Below are 17,677 nucleotides of genomic sequence, written 5' to 3' on the forward strand. Positions count from 1 at the left end.
TCCCTAAGTCCCCTGCGTCCTCCTGTGTCCACCACCAAGCCCTGAGCCCACATCCCCCCCGTTTCTCAGCTGCTGCCTTCTCCTCCCAGTTCATCTTTCCCATCTCAGACATCTTAAATCCACCTGCCAGCCAGGCACAGTGGCTCACGCCTATAATCCCAGCACTTCGGCGTCCGAGGCAGGTGGATCAATTGAGGTCAGGAGTTCAAGATTAACCTGGCCAACATGGGGAAACTCCGTCTCTACTAAAAATACAAAAATTAGCCGGGGCTGTTGGCACATTCCTGTAATCCCAGCTACTTGGGAGGCTGAAGCAGGAGAATCGCTTGAACCCGGGAGGTGAAAGTTGCAATGAGCTGAGATTGCGCCACTGCACTCCAGCCTGGGGGATAGAGCAAGACTCCATTAAAAAAAAAAAAAAAAAAAAAAAAAAAATCCACCCTGCCGACAAATTAATTTTCTTAAATCCCTGCTTCCATTACATCGTTCTCCTGCTCAAAACTCTTTGTGGGAGCTCCATTTCCTGCAGGTGGGGGACAAACTCTTACCCAGGTATTCAAAGCCGTCTACTAATGGCCCGAGTCAGTCCTCCCTCTTCATCCCCATCACCTTCCCCTTGTCACCACCCTACCCCCTGCACCATCCTCTCCCTTCTCCTTCCAGCAGGAAGAGTCTGGAGGTGCAGTCCCAGCCCCATCACTTTTACCCCTACAGACCTGGCCAGCCCTCAGCCTCCTTCTCCTCTGTCAGGTGGGGTGATGAGTTTGTCCAGTACACTGTGAGCTCTTGAGGGCAGGGGTCCAGTTAGGTGCCTGGATGAGTCTCTACAGAGACTCCAGAGTTGCACCCAACCTCATCCCCCAGAAAGGAAGCTCCAGCCCACACTCTGTGCCCCTGGCTGGCAGTCCACCTGGCGAGAGTAGAGCAGCGTGGCCTCTCGGGTCTCCCACAGGGCCTCTGGGGCTATGGCGGGAACACAGAGCGGGTAATTATCGAGTTGCCTGATTCGAATCCCTGGTTTTCACACTTTCGTGAGCATTATCATTCCTTGGAGGGCAGCAGGGGAAGCTTGTTGAGAAATGCAGATGTGGGGTCTCCTGTTAGACATTCGGTAGATCAGGTGAGACCCGGGCACTTGCGTTTTTAACAAATGCCACAGGTGATGAGGCAGGTGGTCGGAAGAGACACTTGGTGTTGGGTGTACTTCTTTGAATGCCACAGGCCACCTACTGTGTACCAGGCTCTGTGCAAGGGGCTGGAGGGATGAAGGTGAATGAGATGCGCCTGGGGCCTCATATCGGTGGCAGCGGTTATGATGATGAGGAGGAAAATTAGACAGGGTCAGTTTCAGAAATCGGCACGTGGACTCAGGCTTCAGCCTTGGCGCTGAAGCACAGCATGCGAGCGAGAGCAAGGGCCACACCTGGAAACCGTAGGAGCCAGTGAGTTGGGCAGGGAAGGGCCAGAATGAGATGCGCCTGGGACCTCACGTCGGTGGCAGTGGTTACGATCAGGAGGAAAGCGAGACACAGTAGGTTTCAGAAATCAGTACATGGACTTGGTTCAGAGGGGGAGGCAAAATAAAAAACTAGGCAGCCTCAAAGAGCGGGAGCTGAGAGAATGAGGAACTCGAGAATGGTCACCAGTCTTTTGGCCAATTTCCCAAATGCCCTGCTTTCTGGTCTGGGCCTGCTTTTAACAAACCATCTACACCTGGGAGGCAGCGCAGAGGGGCATGGCATTGGCATCAGACTGCTGGGTTCAATGCCCGCCTGTAATTGTGACCTTGGACAAAATGCTTAGTTCCTGGGAGTATTATTCAGGGTTATCCAGAGAGACAGAACAAGTAGGATATATAGAAGGGTTGTTTTTTTGTTTGTTTGTTTTTGTTTTTTGTTTTTTTTTGAGATGGAGTTTCACTCTTGTTGCCCAGGTTGGAGTGCAATGAAGCGATCTTGGCTCACTGCAACCTCCGCCTCCTGGGTTCAAGTGATTCTCCCGCCTCAGCCTCCCAAGAAGCTAGGATTACAGGCGCCCACCGCCACATCCTGCTAATTGTTGTATTTTTTAGTAGAGACCGGGTTTCACCATGTCGGCCAGGCTGGTCTCGAACCATTAACCTCAGGTGATCTGCCAGCCTCTGCGTCCCAAAGTGCTGGGGTTACAGGCATGAGCCACTGCACCCAGCCCTGGGAAGGGGATTTATGAGGGAAGTTGGCTCACGTAATCACAGAGGTGGAGAAGTCCCACAATAGGCTGACTGCGAGTTGCAGAACCAGAGAAGCTGGTAGCTGTTTCAGTCCACGTCTGAAACCTCAGAACCAGGGAAGCCGACGGTGCGGCCCCAGTCAGTCCCGAGAGACCCCCAAGAGGCCACTGGTGCAAGTTCCAGAGTTGAAAAGCTGAAGAACCTGCAGTGTTATGTCTAAAGACAGGAGAAGAAAAAGCGTCTCACTCTGCAAGGGGAAAGGAGGCAGACAGGACATTCCCCTTCCGCTGCCTGTTTATTCCAGCTTAGCCCCCAGCTGATTGGATGGCGTGCACCCGCATTGAAGGCAAGTCTTCCTCTCTCAGTCCACTGGCTCACATGCCCGTCTCCTCTGGAAACAGTCTCACAGATATGCTCAGCCATCTAGAAACCCCTCTATCTAGCCAAGTTGACACCTAAAATTAACCATCACACTGAGTCTCTCTCTCTCTCTGTGTAAGAGTGTGGTAAGCCAAACAGTGGCTCCTAAAGATGTCCACATCCATATCCCCAAGCCTTCGAATATGCTACTTGATGTAGTAAAATGCACTTTGCAGATGTGATTAAATTCAATGAGATGGGGAAAGAAAGCAGCCTGGATCACCCAGGTGGGTTCTGAATGCCACCACAAGGGTCCTTGCCAAGGGAGGCAGTAAGAATATATAGACAGAAGCAGAGGTCAGGGAGAAGGTGCTACGTTGCTGCTGGTGATGATGGAGGAACGCACCACGAGCCAAGGGATGTAGGTGGCCTCTAGAAGCTGGAAAAAGCAAGGAAGTGGATTTTCTCCTGGTGCCTCCGGAAGGACTCATCCCTGAGGATCCATTGCAGACTCTTCTCACCTCCAGAACTATAAAAGAATAAATTTGTGTTGCTTTAAACCACGAGGTTTGGGTAACTTGTTCCAAAGCCTTAAGAAACTACAACGGATATGGAGAATGCTAATTCTCTGCACGGTTGTTGTCAGGAGGGCTCAGAGCCCATGTAGGAAAGGGGCCTGACTTGGTAAAGGTAGTGATGTCACCTGTAGGGGCCGTGTCTTAGACAAGGTGAAGAATGTGACCGCACCCACCACATTGCTTGGCACCCTGTGGATGCTCAATAGAGCTTAGACTTCTGGTCCCTCCCCTTACAGGTTGGGGTGCCTGGGGGAACCCTGTCAGGGAGAGGCTCTATAACACCTGTCCTGGTCTGTGACTGTGCAGGCACCCAGGGTCTTGGCTCCTGTCCCTTAGCTAACAGCGTGTGTGCTGGGCGGTCATTTCCTGGCCCTTCACCTCTCCTGAATTTACCTCTGAGGTTGCTTCTGTGTTAACTCAGACACACCAGCTCCCACCTTGGCACTCTTTGGCTCTTGGAATCTTTACCACATAAAGTCACCCTTTCCAGCTGCCTGTTGTCATTGCAGGTGGCTTCCCTGTTGCTCCTTCCCAGAAGGGACTGCTTGTTATGTGACTTCCTTGTCTCTCCCAAAAGTTCCAAGACTGTGTGGGGCCCCTGGAAGTCCCATGCCATACCTCCTGCAAGTGGCCCACTGACCTCTCCAGTATGGAGATGAGAGGTGGCAAGGGTCTGGGCAGGGGTGCCACTCAGAGGACAGGGTGCCAGACACCATGGGCTCCTCTCTGGGCTCTCGGAGGGTAGGCAGCTGGGCCCCAGGCCAGCGGTGAGCACTCAGAGCCCTTTGTCTCCCAGCACCCTCAGAAGGCTGTCCCCTCTGCCCTCTCACAGGGACATTCGTCTCGGCCTTCACCGTGCTGTGCGGGGCCCGCACCGACCTCCCGGACAGGCACGTGTGCTGCGTCTTCTGGCTGAACATCGCGGCAGCCCTCATCCAAGTGCTCACGGCCATCGTCATGGTGGGCTGGGTCATGAGCATCTTCTGGGGCATGGACATGGTCATCCTCGCCAGTGAGTAGCTGCCGATGCTGCGCCTCCTGGTGGTGTGTGGGGGGGGCAGGGACAGGATGAACTTGGGAGGCCCTCATGGCTGGCCAAGGTCCTGCTCACCCGCTAAGGACGGGCTCTGGAGAGGGCTTGCCTGTGCCCTCTTCACGACTGCCGGGGCTGCTTGGCACAGGGGGCCTTCCCCACCGGGCCCGGCCCAACGCCTGCAGGGAGGTAGGAGCGCATGGCAGGTAGGGTTCCATCGTTCAATGCAAACTTGATTCAGACACAGAACAGCTTTGTGAAAGGAGTTACGAAATCAAGTTTACCAAAGACAACTCAGTTATCCTTTCTAAAATAACCCAGCAGAATCTTAAAACAGGCACCACCCATTTTAAGCAGCTGTGCTCGTCTCCCTCACCACCACCCATGTGTTCTGCATTTTTGCACACCCATCTACCTGTGAGGCCACAGTTTCTCAGTGACTGGCCTCACCTCTGAGGCACTTTGCCCTCACTCCCTACCCCATGCCTCCCATTGTGTCCTATATCCCCCAAAACCATTCACAGCTCAGATCGTCAGTGCCAGAGGTCAGCTGAACCAGGTAAGGGTGGCAGAGGCAGGAGGGGACATGCAGGGTTCTAGGGCCCCAGATTGATGTAGAGTGATCTATAGTCAACTCAGCCTGAGTTCAGGATCCTGTGAATATCCAAGACCCAGGGCACACACAAATGCCAGGACCAGGGTCAGGGACCAGTAAGGCCACCAGGCCAGAGAATATGCAGGTAGCAGAGCCCAAGGGAGATCCACTGGAGTGTGGTCAGACGGGCTGCCCAGAAGCGGCTCCTCCAGCAGCAGAGATCAGGGGAGGAAGTGGGTCAGCTGCACGCCCAGGGTCTCCCAGCATGAGAGCAAACCAGGCAGACACTGGCAACCAGGGACAGCCAGAGCGGGGCCAGTGGCTGAGCAGCAAGCTGCCCCAGGGAGGGATGAGCGTGGAAGCGGTAGGGAAGCTGCTCCTTCCTCCTAGGAGGGGTGTGCTCAGGGCAAGGGCTGCCCCATCAGAGGACTATTGTGAGGTAAGCCCAGCAGGCAGGCCCTTGGTCTCCTTCAAGGGATCTCTCTCCCTGGGGCAACTTTCATTTGTCTGGAGAGGTGAAGAGCGTGATGGATAGAGGTGCTGCCAGCTCTTGGGTGACTCCTAAAAAGTAGTCCGACAATCCCACAGAGGAGATTTGCTGCTTCCCCAGGGCCTGTGATCCCACATGCCCACAGGCATGCTCCTGACCCTGTTCCCAGCTGGAACCTGGGAGGTCCTTCTGCCCTGGGAAGGTTGAAGGCTGCCCAGTTTGTGCCAGATAAGCCCCTCTTACTGGCTCATCTTCTCTCAAACCAAGCATTTGGCTAGGCCCTGCGGACCTGAGTAAGGAGCCTCTGCATTAAAGCGGAACACGACTGAGTCGCAGGGTAGGTCTCGGTAATGTGTGTTGATGCCTCATCTGATCTCCAGAGCTTTCTGGTACACTTGTCTTTGATCTCCTTAATACCTAGGAGCCAAGAGATAGGAACCTTAGAGATGACTTAAAGAGCTCCCTTCATCACGCTCTAGACGCAGCATTGAGGCTCCAGGAAGTGCAGATGGGACCCAGTCATCTCCTCACTTTCCATTGCCCCCGGCTGTTGACTTGGCCAGAAACTCCTCTGCCGCTGCCGGTGTGGGGTGGTAACTGGGCTGCAGGATAAGCCAGTGCAAGAAACTGCAGCCCCCACCTTCACCACGCAGCCCCCACCTTCACCACGCAGCCTTCACTGGGCGTCAGCATCAGCCCCTTGGAGGTCTGCACGCTGTTTCCAGGGATGCTATCTTTGCATCAAACTTTTGAGAATGCTTTTAGGGGGTGTGTTTTCACACTGCTAATAAAGACATACCCAAGACTAGGGGAAAAAAGAGGTTTAATGCACTTACAGGTCCACCTGGCTGGGGAGCCCTCACCATCATGGTGGAAGGCAAGGAGGAGCAAGTCACGGCTTCTGTACGTGGCAGCAGGCAAGAGAGTTTGTGCAGGGAAACTCCCATTGTTAAAACCATCAGATCTCATGAGACGCATCCACTATCATGAGAACGGTGCAGGAAAGACCCATTCCCATAATTCAATTATCTCCTACCAGGTTCCTCCCATGATACAGGGGAATTGTGGAGTTTCAGTTCAAGATGAGATTGGGGTGGGGATACAATCAAACCATATAGAGGGATAGACCTGAGGGCTGCATACAAAAACCAGCCACACGTCACTCTTACCACGGCCTGACTGCCAGGCTCATTCACCCATCTCAGCAAGGGATGCCTTTGCACTTTTTTCCCACCAGTAAACCCACCCCCAAAGGGTGAAGAGTTGCCACTCATGAGATGGTGCTGTAGTGGGATTACTCCCAGCGACCACGGAACATGTGTGTCCCAGAGTGACTCCTTTAGAAGACAGCTGGATAAGGGACTGTTCTTTCTGGTGTCACTCCAGCCTTTTGCCGTAAAAACGGAGATTTTCCCGTTGTAACAATACACTCGAGTTCCTCACATGGCATTGCGTGCGGTGTCATCGGCAAACACACCATCTTGAAAACCTCCTAAGAGGGGAGTCAGAGAAATCTGGATGAAAGTGGGAGCTACAATCAGGAAATTGCAAGCATGTTGCCTGATTTATATGAATAACGACAAATAACAACCAACAATAGCCTGTCTTGGTCATGGGTCAATAAATACTTGGTAGCTCTATGGTGGGCTCTTTCTACCACCATCCCCGTGGCAGACATTGCTAATCAACCATGATACTTTCTGCTGAACAGTCTCACATGTTCTCAGCACACGGCTTCAGGCAGTCACTGCTGATTGATCCAGGAGGTCTGCAAGATGAAACCTGTTTGCTGCCCTCTGGCTTGGGTCTTCCCCAAAGAATTTTTATATATGTGGCTCCTCTCCACAGAAACAGCTGAGCACATAGCTCGGATAGAGTCAGGCTGGGGCCAGGATGGGGCACATCAGCATCTTTAGATCGCTGCAGTCAAAGCTCTAGCTGTCCCAGGAGCTGCCGCTCCTCAGGTTCATCTGGAATTTATCTTGAGGAAGGCCTGAGGTGAGGATGTAATAAAGCGGGGGATCTGGGTGCTGTGGCTCAAGCCTGTATCTCAGCATGTTGGGACGCTGAGGCAGGAGGATCACTTGAGGCCGGGACTTTGAGGCTGCAGTGAGACATGATCACACCACTGTACTTCAACCCGGGCAACAGAGTGAGATTCTGCCTCAAAAGAAGACAAGAGTAAAGAATGATGGGCAGCAGTGTGGGCATGGCCAGGATATAGAGGGCTGGGGAGGCAGTGGACAGAACTCCCTGGCAGAGAGAGACCCCCTCGCTGTGTCCCCAGCCACGCCCACACACCAGGTGGGCAGTCCGCTGGCCACAGTGGCTGTCACCATGAGCACTGAGCACCCCCGGCCTGGGGACTGGCATCTGAGAAGCCGCTGGCATGGCCCCTGTCCCATCCCCCAGGCCTCACCATCGATCCGCTTTGCTTCATGCTCCAAGCGCTCCCTGTGGCTCTGTTTTCAGGCTGTGTTTTCTCTTCTCTCTCTCCTCTTCCTCCTGCTGCCCCCACTCCGCGCTGCTGCAGTTTCCCAAGGTGAGTCTGCGGATGGACGCGCGGGCCTCGTGCTGCGGCTTGGGGCCCTGCCCTCCCCTGAGTCCCCCAGTCCCGCACACAAACACCCCAGCCAGTCTCCCCACTGGTCAAAGGGTTTTTATGTTTAGCTTTAGCTTTTTGTTTGGAAAATGCTTAAACACAGACAAAAGTAGAGGCCCTAGCAGAATGAGGTCCTAAATGTCCATGCCAGCTCCAGCCGCTGTCCGTTCACGGCCAGCCTCCTTCCTCTGCCATTCCCTACGTCTCCCCATGGGTTTACTAGCACCCAAAATTGAGAAATACTCTGCTGAATGAAGAGAAAAAGCAGCTCAATCCACCGAAGCTCCTCTTCAGACTATGTTCACTGGCTAATCGAATAAGTGCTCAGCAAATTTCACTAATGTAATAGCTGGGAATATTTCAGTAGGTATCTTTTTTTTTTTGAGATGGAGTCTCACTCTGTCACCCATGCTGAAGTGCAGTGGCATGATCTTGGCTCACTGCAGCCTCCACCTCCCAAGTTCAAGTGATTCTCCTGCCTCAGCCTCCCAAGTAGCTGGGACTACAGGCATTAATTTTTTTTGGATTTTTAGTAGAGACAGGGTTTCACTGTGTTAGCCAGGATGGTCTGACATGGTCATCCACATGCCTCAGTCACCCAAAGGCTATCTTCTTAAAAAAAAAAATACGCATAGTACCCTTTCACACCCAAATAAAGCAGTGACAATTCCTTACTTTTTCCCAAAGGACTCATGATGATCAACATTTTAAAGGTTCAGCCTTCAGGCGCCTTTTCCTGCCGCAACCGTCCAGCAGACTGGACACACGCAGGGATGGCTGCTCCCCTCTGTATGCCATCTTCCTCCTTTCTTCCTCCTCTCTATCCACCCCTACCAGATGCCCAACCCTCAGGAAGCCTGCCTGGCACCTGCTCCCAAGGCTCTGCATTAGGAAATGACACCAAGCCAACCTGTGAGTGGCTTCCAGGTGTGGGATCAGGAGCACATAGCCTTTTAGCCCCCACCCCAAATGCCCACCTGTCATACATTCCCGATAAACCCAGCACTCCACATTTCCTGAGTCATTCTTTTGTTTCCCATTAAAAAGCCAAAGCCCTTGGGAAAAGTTGTGCTCGGATGGTAGCGGTCATTTACGCTTTAGTATAAACAACATCTCCCGTGCGTATTCTGGAGAAATCCTGAAAAAAGCAGGTGTCTAACCATCTCTTCTTTGCTTCTTCTCCGCAGGCTACAAGGAGCAGGGCATTCCACAGCAGCTGTGAGCCCACGGGAACCGCTGGGGAGATCCAGGGGGCCCAGTGAGGGCTGCGCCAAGCAGCTTTGGGCACACGGACCATTACATGTTCTCTTCTGCCATTTTCTGGACTGGGGGTGGAAAGGGGGTATTTTTAAAAATATTATTTATTTTGAAAACGCATCTGCTTTTCTCAGCAGGTTGTGAGGGCTGCCAGTCCTTCCTGCTCCAGAAAGCACTGTGGGCGCAGGCACCAGAGCACCAGAGAGTGGGGTGGAGATGAGAACGCCCACAGGGAAGCTGGATGCTCCAGCAGGCTCCAACCCGCCTTGCCGTGCCCACTGTCCACTGCAAGGGCATGTCACAGCTGCTGGGCCGGGCCACACCGGGCCCTGTCTCACAAAGGGCTCAGGACTGTGGTAGGCCTGTCCTCTGGGACCCCACCCACCTCAAAATCTAGCGCCTCAAGTATTTACTGCGTGGTCTCCTGAGGGCAGTACCAGGGTGGGGGTGAGGATGGCCAGGCTCCACCCTAGTGTGGAAAGGCCCACTATGCCCACAGCTGGCCTAAGGCCTCAGGGAGAAGACCAGTCTCACAGGCGTCTCCTGGGCCTGCCTCCCTGACCGCACCCCCCCCCTCCTTGCCACTGAAATCGAAGGGCTAGGTGTGTTGTGACCCGTGTTTTCCTGGGAAGGAGAGGAGTGGATCCTTCCCTGGAGTGGAACTGCCAGAATGGCCAGACGTGTATACACAAAATTATTAGACTGAAGTGGGAGTGGGCAGACTAGTAGCTCCATACTTAACCGCATTTCTGGCCCACGCTCCTTTTTCTGAAGTCATTGGGGCCAGATGTGTCTCCGCGTTGAGAACTTTTAGATTTGAGAAAGGCAATGTGATCCATTTACCGTAACACTTCCTAACCTTCCAGCAGAGTGTGGATCATCCGCCTACCCTCAGGCACGTGACGATTTCTGCAGAGAAACACGTGACTAGTCCCATCAATTGGGATCTATACAAACTGTAAATGGCCTCAGCTCAGTTCAGTCTAATTTTGCTGCTAAGTAACTTAGGGAAAACTTACCATTTGAGAGCTTTTGGGGTTTCAGAATCGCAAAAACAATGGCATGGGGTTGTGGACCTGGATCTGAAAATCCTACTTGCTGACAAATGCATTAGACGGTGACATTGTCGGCATTACACAGGGACTCCTTCAGTTGCCGAGGGACTCTGGGCCTCTTTAAGAAGCCCCTCCCTCTGGAAGTGATTGAAACCGGGCTAGATGCCTAATGGGGGCCGGGGGATGGGGAGAATCGAGCAGAAGTTCAGGCTACTGTGGATCAAGTATCAATTTGAAGTTAAGAGAAAGGAGAACCCAAAATTATACTAAGAGGTTGGACATTTACACATCTGTTTCATTCCATATTCATTCTAACACAGGAAACACGAACAAGTGGAGCTGGCCCGAAGTCCAGCTTCTGACTCCACTTGACGTAGGGCCACTGGGCATGTCCATCTTTGAAGGGCTTGTTTGTCTATCAGAGACTCTGTCAGAACGCCATGAGGCAGGAGAAGGGATTTTGCTGAATGAAAGTGCGGGGAAGTAGTGGCCACTGTGCTGGGAGTCCCAGCCCACCTACGCCATCCACTGGCTTTCTAATCACAGTCCTGCCTGAGCAGCAGGGCTGGAGCACCCTGCAGACTGGACAGCTCCCGAGATCCCTAGAGAAACAGAACCCCCTGCAGCTACTCACCCACCCCGCCCCGACTTGACTCCCGGCCTGTCCTGCCTTGCGGCCCCCCCCTTAGCATGGATCCCTTAGCGACTCTCCCTCCTCCATCGCTGCCTGGGGCTGGGTTGCCGTGTTTGAACACCTGACAGTGTCTGTCGCGTCCTGTCCTTTCTTCTTATCAACCCCAATCCGGGCCTTTTGCCTTCCTCTTTCCTGTCCGGAAGTCTGTGTCTTCAAGGTGTGGGATCAGATTTGGTTTTCTCTAAAAAGCTAGAACCTTCTGCCGTGTGCAGCGGGCATCCTCCAGGCTGGCTGCTCGCTGCTCTCGAGGAAGCTGCATGAGAGCGGAGCCACCCCTCTACTCAGATAAAATAGCTTCAGCTGCAGGAAGCCGCCCCCTCCCATGCCCGCCAGCCCACAGCCCTTGACCCCACGCAGCCCCCACAGTTTGCCCGACTCCCCCTGAGTGATGACAGGTCCCGGGGGGGCCGCCCCCACACATAGGAGGGAGAAGCTTTAGTTTCCCGGCTTGGGCTGGGGGTGGCTGCTGAGGGGGTGGAGCAGAGATAGCAATTTATACTGCATGTTTAGTGACACAATCCAGACGCAGGTGGGACTTTCTTGAGTGGCAGGTGTCACCCTGAGTCCTGTGTGGGATGGCTTAATAGAGGGGTTTGTGTGTTTGTTTGCATGGAGGGCCACTGCACCCCCAGATCCTCCTCTCCCCCCAGGGCTGCGTCTCGAAACCTGGGAACACATCAGCCTCAGGAGGAGGCCCTTTTCCGGGTAACTGATGTGTGGGAGAAGGCAAGAGGCCCCTGCCTGTCTCCTGAATGAGGCTGTGAGGGTTGCCATGTGGGTGGGACCAGTTCAAAATATCCCCCCCGCCCCTCTAAATTAGACCTCGGTCTCAGCACGATCTTCTTCAGTAGGATAAGGGACGGTGGTTGATTTACTCCAAGTAATTCCAGCTGGCTCCTCAGACCAGGGCCAGAGTTAGCCTCTCAAACAGCAGCTGGCTGAAAATCGGGGTTCTCGTGCTGGCAAGTGCTTGGCTGACACCCAACCCTTTGGTGACGAAGCTGGGCTTTGCCTCAGTAGTATAGACAAGGCTCTTGTCTCAGAGGTTGCAGGGCAGGTTCGCCGTTGGAATTCAGTAGGATGCGCCCTGGCTGTGTGTATTTTGGGCAGGAATCCCAGGTGTGCGGAGAAAGTCAGAGGCAACGAGATGCTCTCAGGACCCAACTATGACACTGGGATCAGGGTGGCCATTCCCTTGGGCCAGAGTGAGCCGTGGGTGGCCGGGGCGTGTCCTGTGGACAGTGGAGACTGTCGATTTGGATGTTGAGCTCCGAGTCAGTTTTAGAACTGAGGACCTCAGGAGGGGAGGGCTAGGGCCCCATGGGAGCAGCAGGAGTCTGATGGCTCCTGGCTGTGGCCCCCGCCTGCCTGCCTGCCTAGTACCGGGGCTGCAGGGCAGAAGCTCTGCTGCTGGGGCGCTCCCCAATCTGCCGCGCCGATGGCCTTCCCAAGGTAAGAAGGAGGCAGGTAGCATGGTCCCCACCCTCAGCTGCCCCCGACCCACACATCCAGCCCCAGGGCTTTTTAGCTCCTGGGAGGGGAGGTACCTTTGTGAGTTTCAGATGTCAGACCTGAAGGTCAGAGAGAGAGTAAGCCATGTGCCCTTAAACATTCTGCTCCTAAGTGGCAGGACGGGCAAGTGGCCAGGTTGGCTCACCCCCACAGCCTATGCCATCGACACACTCAGTACAGCACCTTCAGAAGAAGGGGAATTGCAGGCATCCTGGAGCACGCCCTGGGGAGGGGTCCTCACCCCTCAGGAGTAAGAGGGTGATTATGTCACATGTTTAGTGACACAATCCCACCTGTGTCTGGATTGTGTCACTAAACATATGACACCAATTGCCATCTCTTCTCCAACCCCTCAGCAGTCACCCTCAGCCCAAGCCTGGAAAATAAGTTTCTCCCTCCCATGTGTCGGGGCGGCCCCCTTCTGAGACCTGTTATCACTCAGGGGGTGTCTGGGAAAGCCGCCTGGGAAGGCCCTGGACGCCTCCACCCTGCCCCACAAGGCTCTGGGCTCCCACCGGCCTGGGCGGCCCTTACACCCATGCTCCCTCCTTTAGGCAGGCCCAGAAGAGTACTCCTTCTTGAGGGTGTCAGGGGATGGTGGCAGAGAGAGAGCTAGGATGAGGAGAGAGCTGGGATTAGAAGAGAGAGAGCTGGGATGAGGAGAGAGCTGGGATTAGAAGAGAGAGAGCTGGGATGAGGAGAGAGCTGGGATTGGCGCTTCCCCATCCTGATGCGCAGGACCAAGTCACCTGCTCTCCCAGCCCAGGGCTCCAGCCATGCTGAGAGCAGTAAGGAGGACGCTGCAGAAAGGAACTGCAGCAAGGAAAAAAACCACATGATTAACTTTTCTTCTGGAGGGCAAAGGGTCCCGACTCTCAAAAAGAAAAGCCAGGCACAGACCCCAACACCAAGCGTAAGGCAGCGCAAAGCAGGGCTGAGCCCCAGGGCCGGGGCAAAGGCCTTCCGAAGGCCCAAGGCTCTCGAGGGGCACGGAAAGCTGAGAGGCCCCTGGTCCTTCTGCATCAGGTGGCTCATTAAAACACAAAACACCCCAAAGGCAAACACCCTGAAGCATGTTCTTTAGCTAACCCCTTCCCTGCCCAGACGCCTGAGAATTCCTTTCAGTTTTGCCAGGACCCAGCCACTCTCAGAGGGTGGAGAGCTGGACCCCTCAGGGTCCCATCCAGGCTCTCAGGCCCACTTTAGGCTTTAATTGCATTGGCTGTTTCCTATGGTGAAAGTGATATAGGCAAAGAAAGCCTGGAGCATTGCATACATGCTTGGGAGCGTGTCATTTAAATGGAAGTTCTCCGGTTAGTGGCTGAAGGCAGAGAACCGTTATTCCTCCCTCCTTCTGGATTTGTTGGAGGGCTTTTATCAGGGGGACTGGAAGTGGGAGAGCACTTTTAGAGCGCACCCGTCCCCCACTCCACCCTGAGCCCCAGCTGCGCCTAAGCTCCTCGGAGACCGTGACCTTGCAGGCGGCTGGCACCCTCAAGCTTGGGGACTAGCCTGAAGCCTTCAAGGCCAACTCCCCCAGGACAGAAGCTGGGCCCCAGGCTGAGAAGACAGCGCTTCCTCTCTGGAGGGCTCACTGAGCAGCTAGGTAGTGGCCTCGGGCAGTCCTCACCAGGGGACAGCTCCCTGTTTTGCATTCATTCACACAGTCAGCACGCAGGGAGAGCTAAAGTGGGCCCAGCGGTCCTGTGCTTGGAAACGGATGCTCTCACCTCCAAACTCCTGCCGTCCCAGCCTCCGCAGGTGAAGCTGCAGGGTGAGCAGAGGCAGGTGTGGGGTGCACTCTTCAAGGATGAGGCTGGCCCTTCTCCCTCCATAGAGCTCAGTACACTGGGTTTGGGGATGAGGTGCTAGCCTGGTCAGGGGAGGTGACTGTGGTCCTTCTGACCGGCTTGGATCTTTAAAATAATCACAAAAAAGCTCAGCCTGAGCAGGGGGTGCAAGGCTCAGGGGCCTGTGTTTTTCATCAGTTTTCTTCCCGCGAGATTCTTAGAGCTGGATGTTCACAGGATCACAGGGGCACGGAAGTGGTCAGGCTCAGTCGTACACCCACCCTAAATTACAGGCCATGCAGAGATAGGAAGAATCCCAACCAGAGGGACCCCAAATGTCCCCCTGTGGCCTGGGAGTGAGTTCTGGCCCATGTGCTGTGATGATCGCCGGCATCTCTCTGACTGCCTCCGCCTCAGTTTAAGCATCTCTAGGTTGGGAGCAAAGGCGGGCTTAGGCAGCCATCGCTTCCCCACGTCTGCCCAGGGCTTGCAGGGCCAGCACCATCTGGGCAAGGGCTGCCCTCTCCTGCCCAGGCCTCACCTCCTTGCTGTGGCTGGCAATCCTGGAGCCAAGATTCTTTCTAGCAGAACAGAAACACTGGTCCCAATTCCCCTCTCCCTTCCTGATGCTCTTGCCGAGGGCAGAAAGGTACCCTGTAGCCCGCCCTTGTGTGTCCTGGGTTTCCAGTGCAAGTCATCTGGATTTGCATTTAGCTGGGGAGCCTTGGCCCCTAACCCCTCTCCCTCCCTGCCTGAATTTGCCAAAATACCAACCATCCAGGCAGGTGTGGCTGCCACAGTCCATCCCCCCACGTGGACAGAGACACATACTCACAGCCCACAGCCCCTTCGGCTGCTGGGGAAGCGGGCCTGGGTCTGCCTGGAGCCTCAGGATTGGGACTTCTCTCCAAAGGAGCCCACACCCCTTCTTCCGGGATGGGCGCTGGCTGGCTGCAAGCACCTTTTGCCCTCACCACACCCCACCGCTGCCCACAGGCACTTGTTTCCTCTGTCTCCAGGGCCCCTGCCCTGTGGATCTCTTCCATGCACTCCCAGGGTGCGTGGGCTCGGCACCAAACCCAGCTGTGCCCATTGTCCACGGCCCCAGCTTGGCGTCCTGTGGGAAGGGGAAGGTGGGCCTGCCCAGAGGAGAGGGGGCAGTGTGCCCACCCATCTGCGCCAGCACAGGAACCAGGGAGGAAAGAATGGGGAGGGAGGTCCCCATTCACCGTTTTCTGGGTTAGCACTTGATTGGATGTTTCAAGCAGGGACAAGGTGATGGTGGCTGTAGCAGGCTCCTCGTGGGCACTGTCACCCTGGAAGGCCTGAGCACCCATGAGAACCTGTGGCCAGCCCTTTTCATTGGATAAGTTCCCTGCTGTTCGGTGTGGTGCCAGTTTTATGAAAAACAACGTATATACATATATAAAAACAAAACAACTGGTTCTGTATCGACTGAATTGACATACGAACGAGTATTGTGTTGTGATTTGCAGTGTTTTGACACTGCGATTGGCTTGTTTGGGTCGCTCTTCTTTCTGTTAAATTAATTGCTGTGCGTTTCCACTGCTCTTTTTTGTTTTTGAGATGGCGTTTCACTCTGTCACCTAGGCTGGAGTGAAATGATGCGGTCTCAGCTCACTGCAATCTCCACCTCCCGGGTTCAAGCGATTCTCTCGCCTCAGCCCCTCGAGTAGCTGGGATTGCAGGCATGCACCACCACGCCCAGCTAATTTTGTGTTTTTAGTAGAGACAGGGTTTTCCATATTGGTCAGGCTGGTCTCAAACTCCCGACCTCACCCCCTCAGCCTTCCAAAGTGCTGGGATTACAGGCGAGAACCACCACACCCGGCCTCACTGCTCTTAGAGAAGACTCTTAGCTCCTGGGTATTTCTTGTCTCGCTTCTACCCAGACCTGCTGGGAGCCCACCCCACCGCAGTCCAGCCAAGAGGGTATTTCCAGGCTATTCCAATGACTGGAACCCTTCTTGGAAGAAAATGTCTAATGTCGAGGACCTAGGGACAAAATATCTAATGTCGGGGACCTAGGGACAAAATATCTAATGTCGGGGACCTAGGGACGCTTGCAGACTTGCCCTGGCCAGAATCCTGCAGCCTAGGCCCAGGCCCATCCACAGCTTAGCCTTCCCCGACAGCCTCAGGACCCAGCCCCGAGGACCTTCCCTGGGAGCTGCTCAGGGGTCTCCACTGCGCCCTCTAGTGGCCTAGCAGGGTTCCAGTTTCTCCAGCCTTCCGCCAGCTTAAAAACCCTTCATTCAAGCAGCATTACTGTACGTGAAATAAAAAACTCCATATATGACAATCCAAACCCCGTGTACATATCTCCATGTACATATTTATACACACACACACCTTCCTATTATAAATATATAAAGCATGGCATCTCTTTGGCATTCCAAGTTTGTGTTTTTTTTAATCCTTGGAAATATGGCTTTGGAAACCTTTTTCTTCCTTTCCCTCTTTTCTATGTTGTAATAAACATTCATGTGGCCTTTCTGGTAGTTTCTCAAATCCCTGTGTCCTCCCGTGTTCCTAATCGGACAGATCTCTGACCGGGACCACACACCTTCCTCCCCAGCTCTGCAGCCTTTGCTATTGGTTTGCTCTCTGTTGCAAGGCTGCCCTCCTCCAAGGCAGGTCTTGCCCTCTTTCAGACCTTTTTTCTGAATTCCCCTTCTTCTGAAAGGCACAGCCTCATCTTTGATAATCTGGTCCCTTTGCAACCAGGAATTCGCTTGCTAAATCAAGCATCAGGCCCCAGATTGGGTTTACCAAGAATAAGTGTACAGATGCAGCTCATTTCCCTCTCTTAATTGTTAGACTAGCTGATGAGGGAAATGCGAGCAACATACATATTTGACAAAGACTTCTGAATAAATGAGAGTCTGGGTAAGAGTGGGTAGGGGAATGTTTATACCTGTTCAGCTATAACTAAGGACGGGATGCACCTTGGAGAGAATTGCATCTGCAATGCAGCCAACACCTTCCCTCATGATGGGATGAAGACCTAGAGAACTTACCAAATTTGTGAATAAGGAGAAATAAGTGTATTAGATGAATAAATCAGAATCCCAAAAGCTCCTGACAATCTAACAGGATGAAATCTAATAGCGTTCAATGAAAGAGTTGTGCTGGGCATTAAGAAAGCTCCGTGCTTTCCTTCATCCCTGGGGAGATACTCAACAGGCAGCTCAGTATTCATCGCAGCATGCTGGGGCCGACAACACAGGCTGTCTGGTGTCAGATGCCTGGGCAGCCGCAGGCTGGGATCTGGAATGAAACCGCATCTGTAGTGTCGCATCCAGTGCTGGGTGCCATGGTGGGTGGGGGCAAGTCCTCTGATGAATGTCCAGGCATCATTCCTGTCACTCACACCCAGGGAAAGGCCCCGCCTCTTGCCATTTCTTCAGGCCAGCCCAGCACCCTAGGGGTCCACTTACCTGGGGAGAGGCTGCAGTCTCGATGGCCTCAATGCTGCTGT

General features: G+C 54.0%; 1 protein-coding gene across 1 annotated transcript in view; it reads left to right on the forward strand.

Annotated features, from left to right (window-relative positions):
• STUM (stum, mechanosensory transduction mediator homolog) overlaps window positions 1–16,707 on the forward strand; it is a 63,766-nt gene extending 47,059 nt beyond the window's left edge. The window contains exons 2-3 of the mRNA XM_039464331.2: window positions 3,980–4,159; window positions 9,055–16,707. Coding sequence (XP_039320265.1) covers window positions 3,980–4,159; window positions 9,055–9,089 — 215 coding nt within the window. The 3' untranslated portion in view covers window positions 9,090–16,707. The remainder of the gene's footprint in view (window positions 1–3,979; window positions 4,160–9,054) is intronic.
• Window positions 16,708–17,677: the final 970 nt, after the last annotated feature.

Source organism: Saimiri boliviensis, chromosome 14 (genome assembly GCF_048565385.1).
Source record: "Saimiri boliviensis isolate mSaiBol1 chromosome 14, mSaiBol1.pri, whole genome shotgun sequence".
NCBI lineage: Eukaryota > Metazoa > Chordata > Mammalia > Primates > Cebidae > Saimiri > Saimiri boliviensis.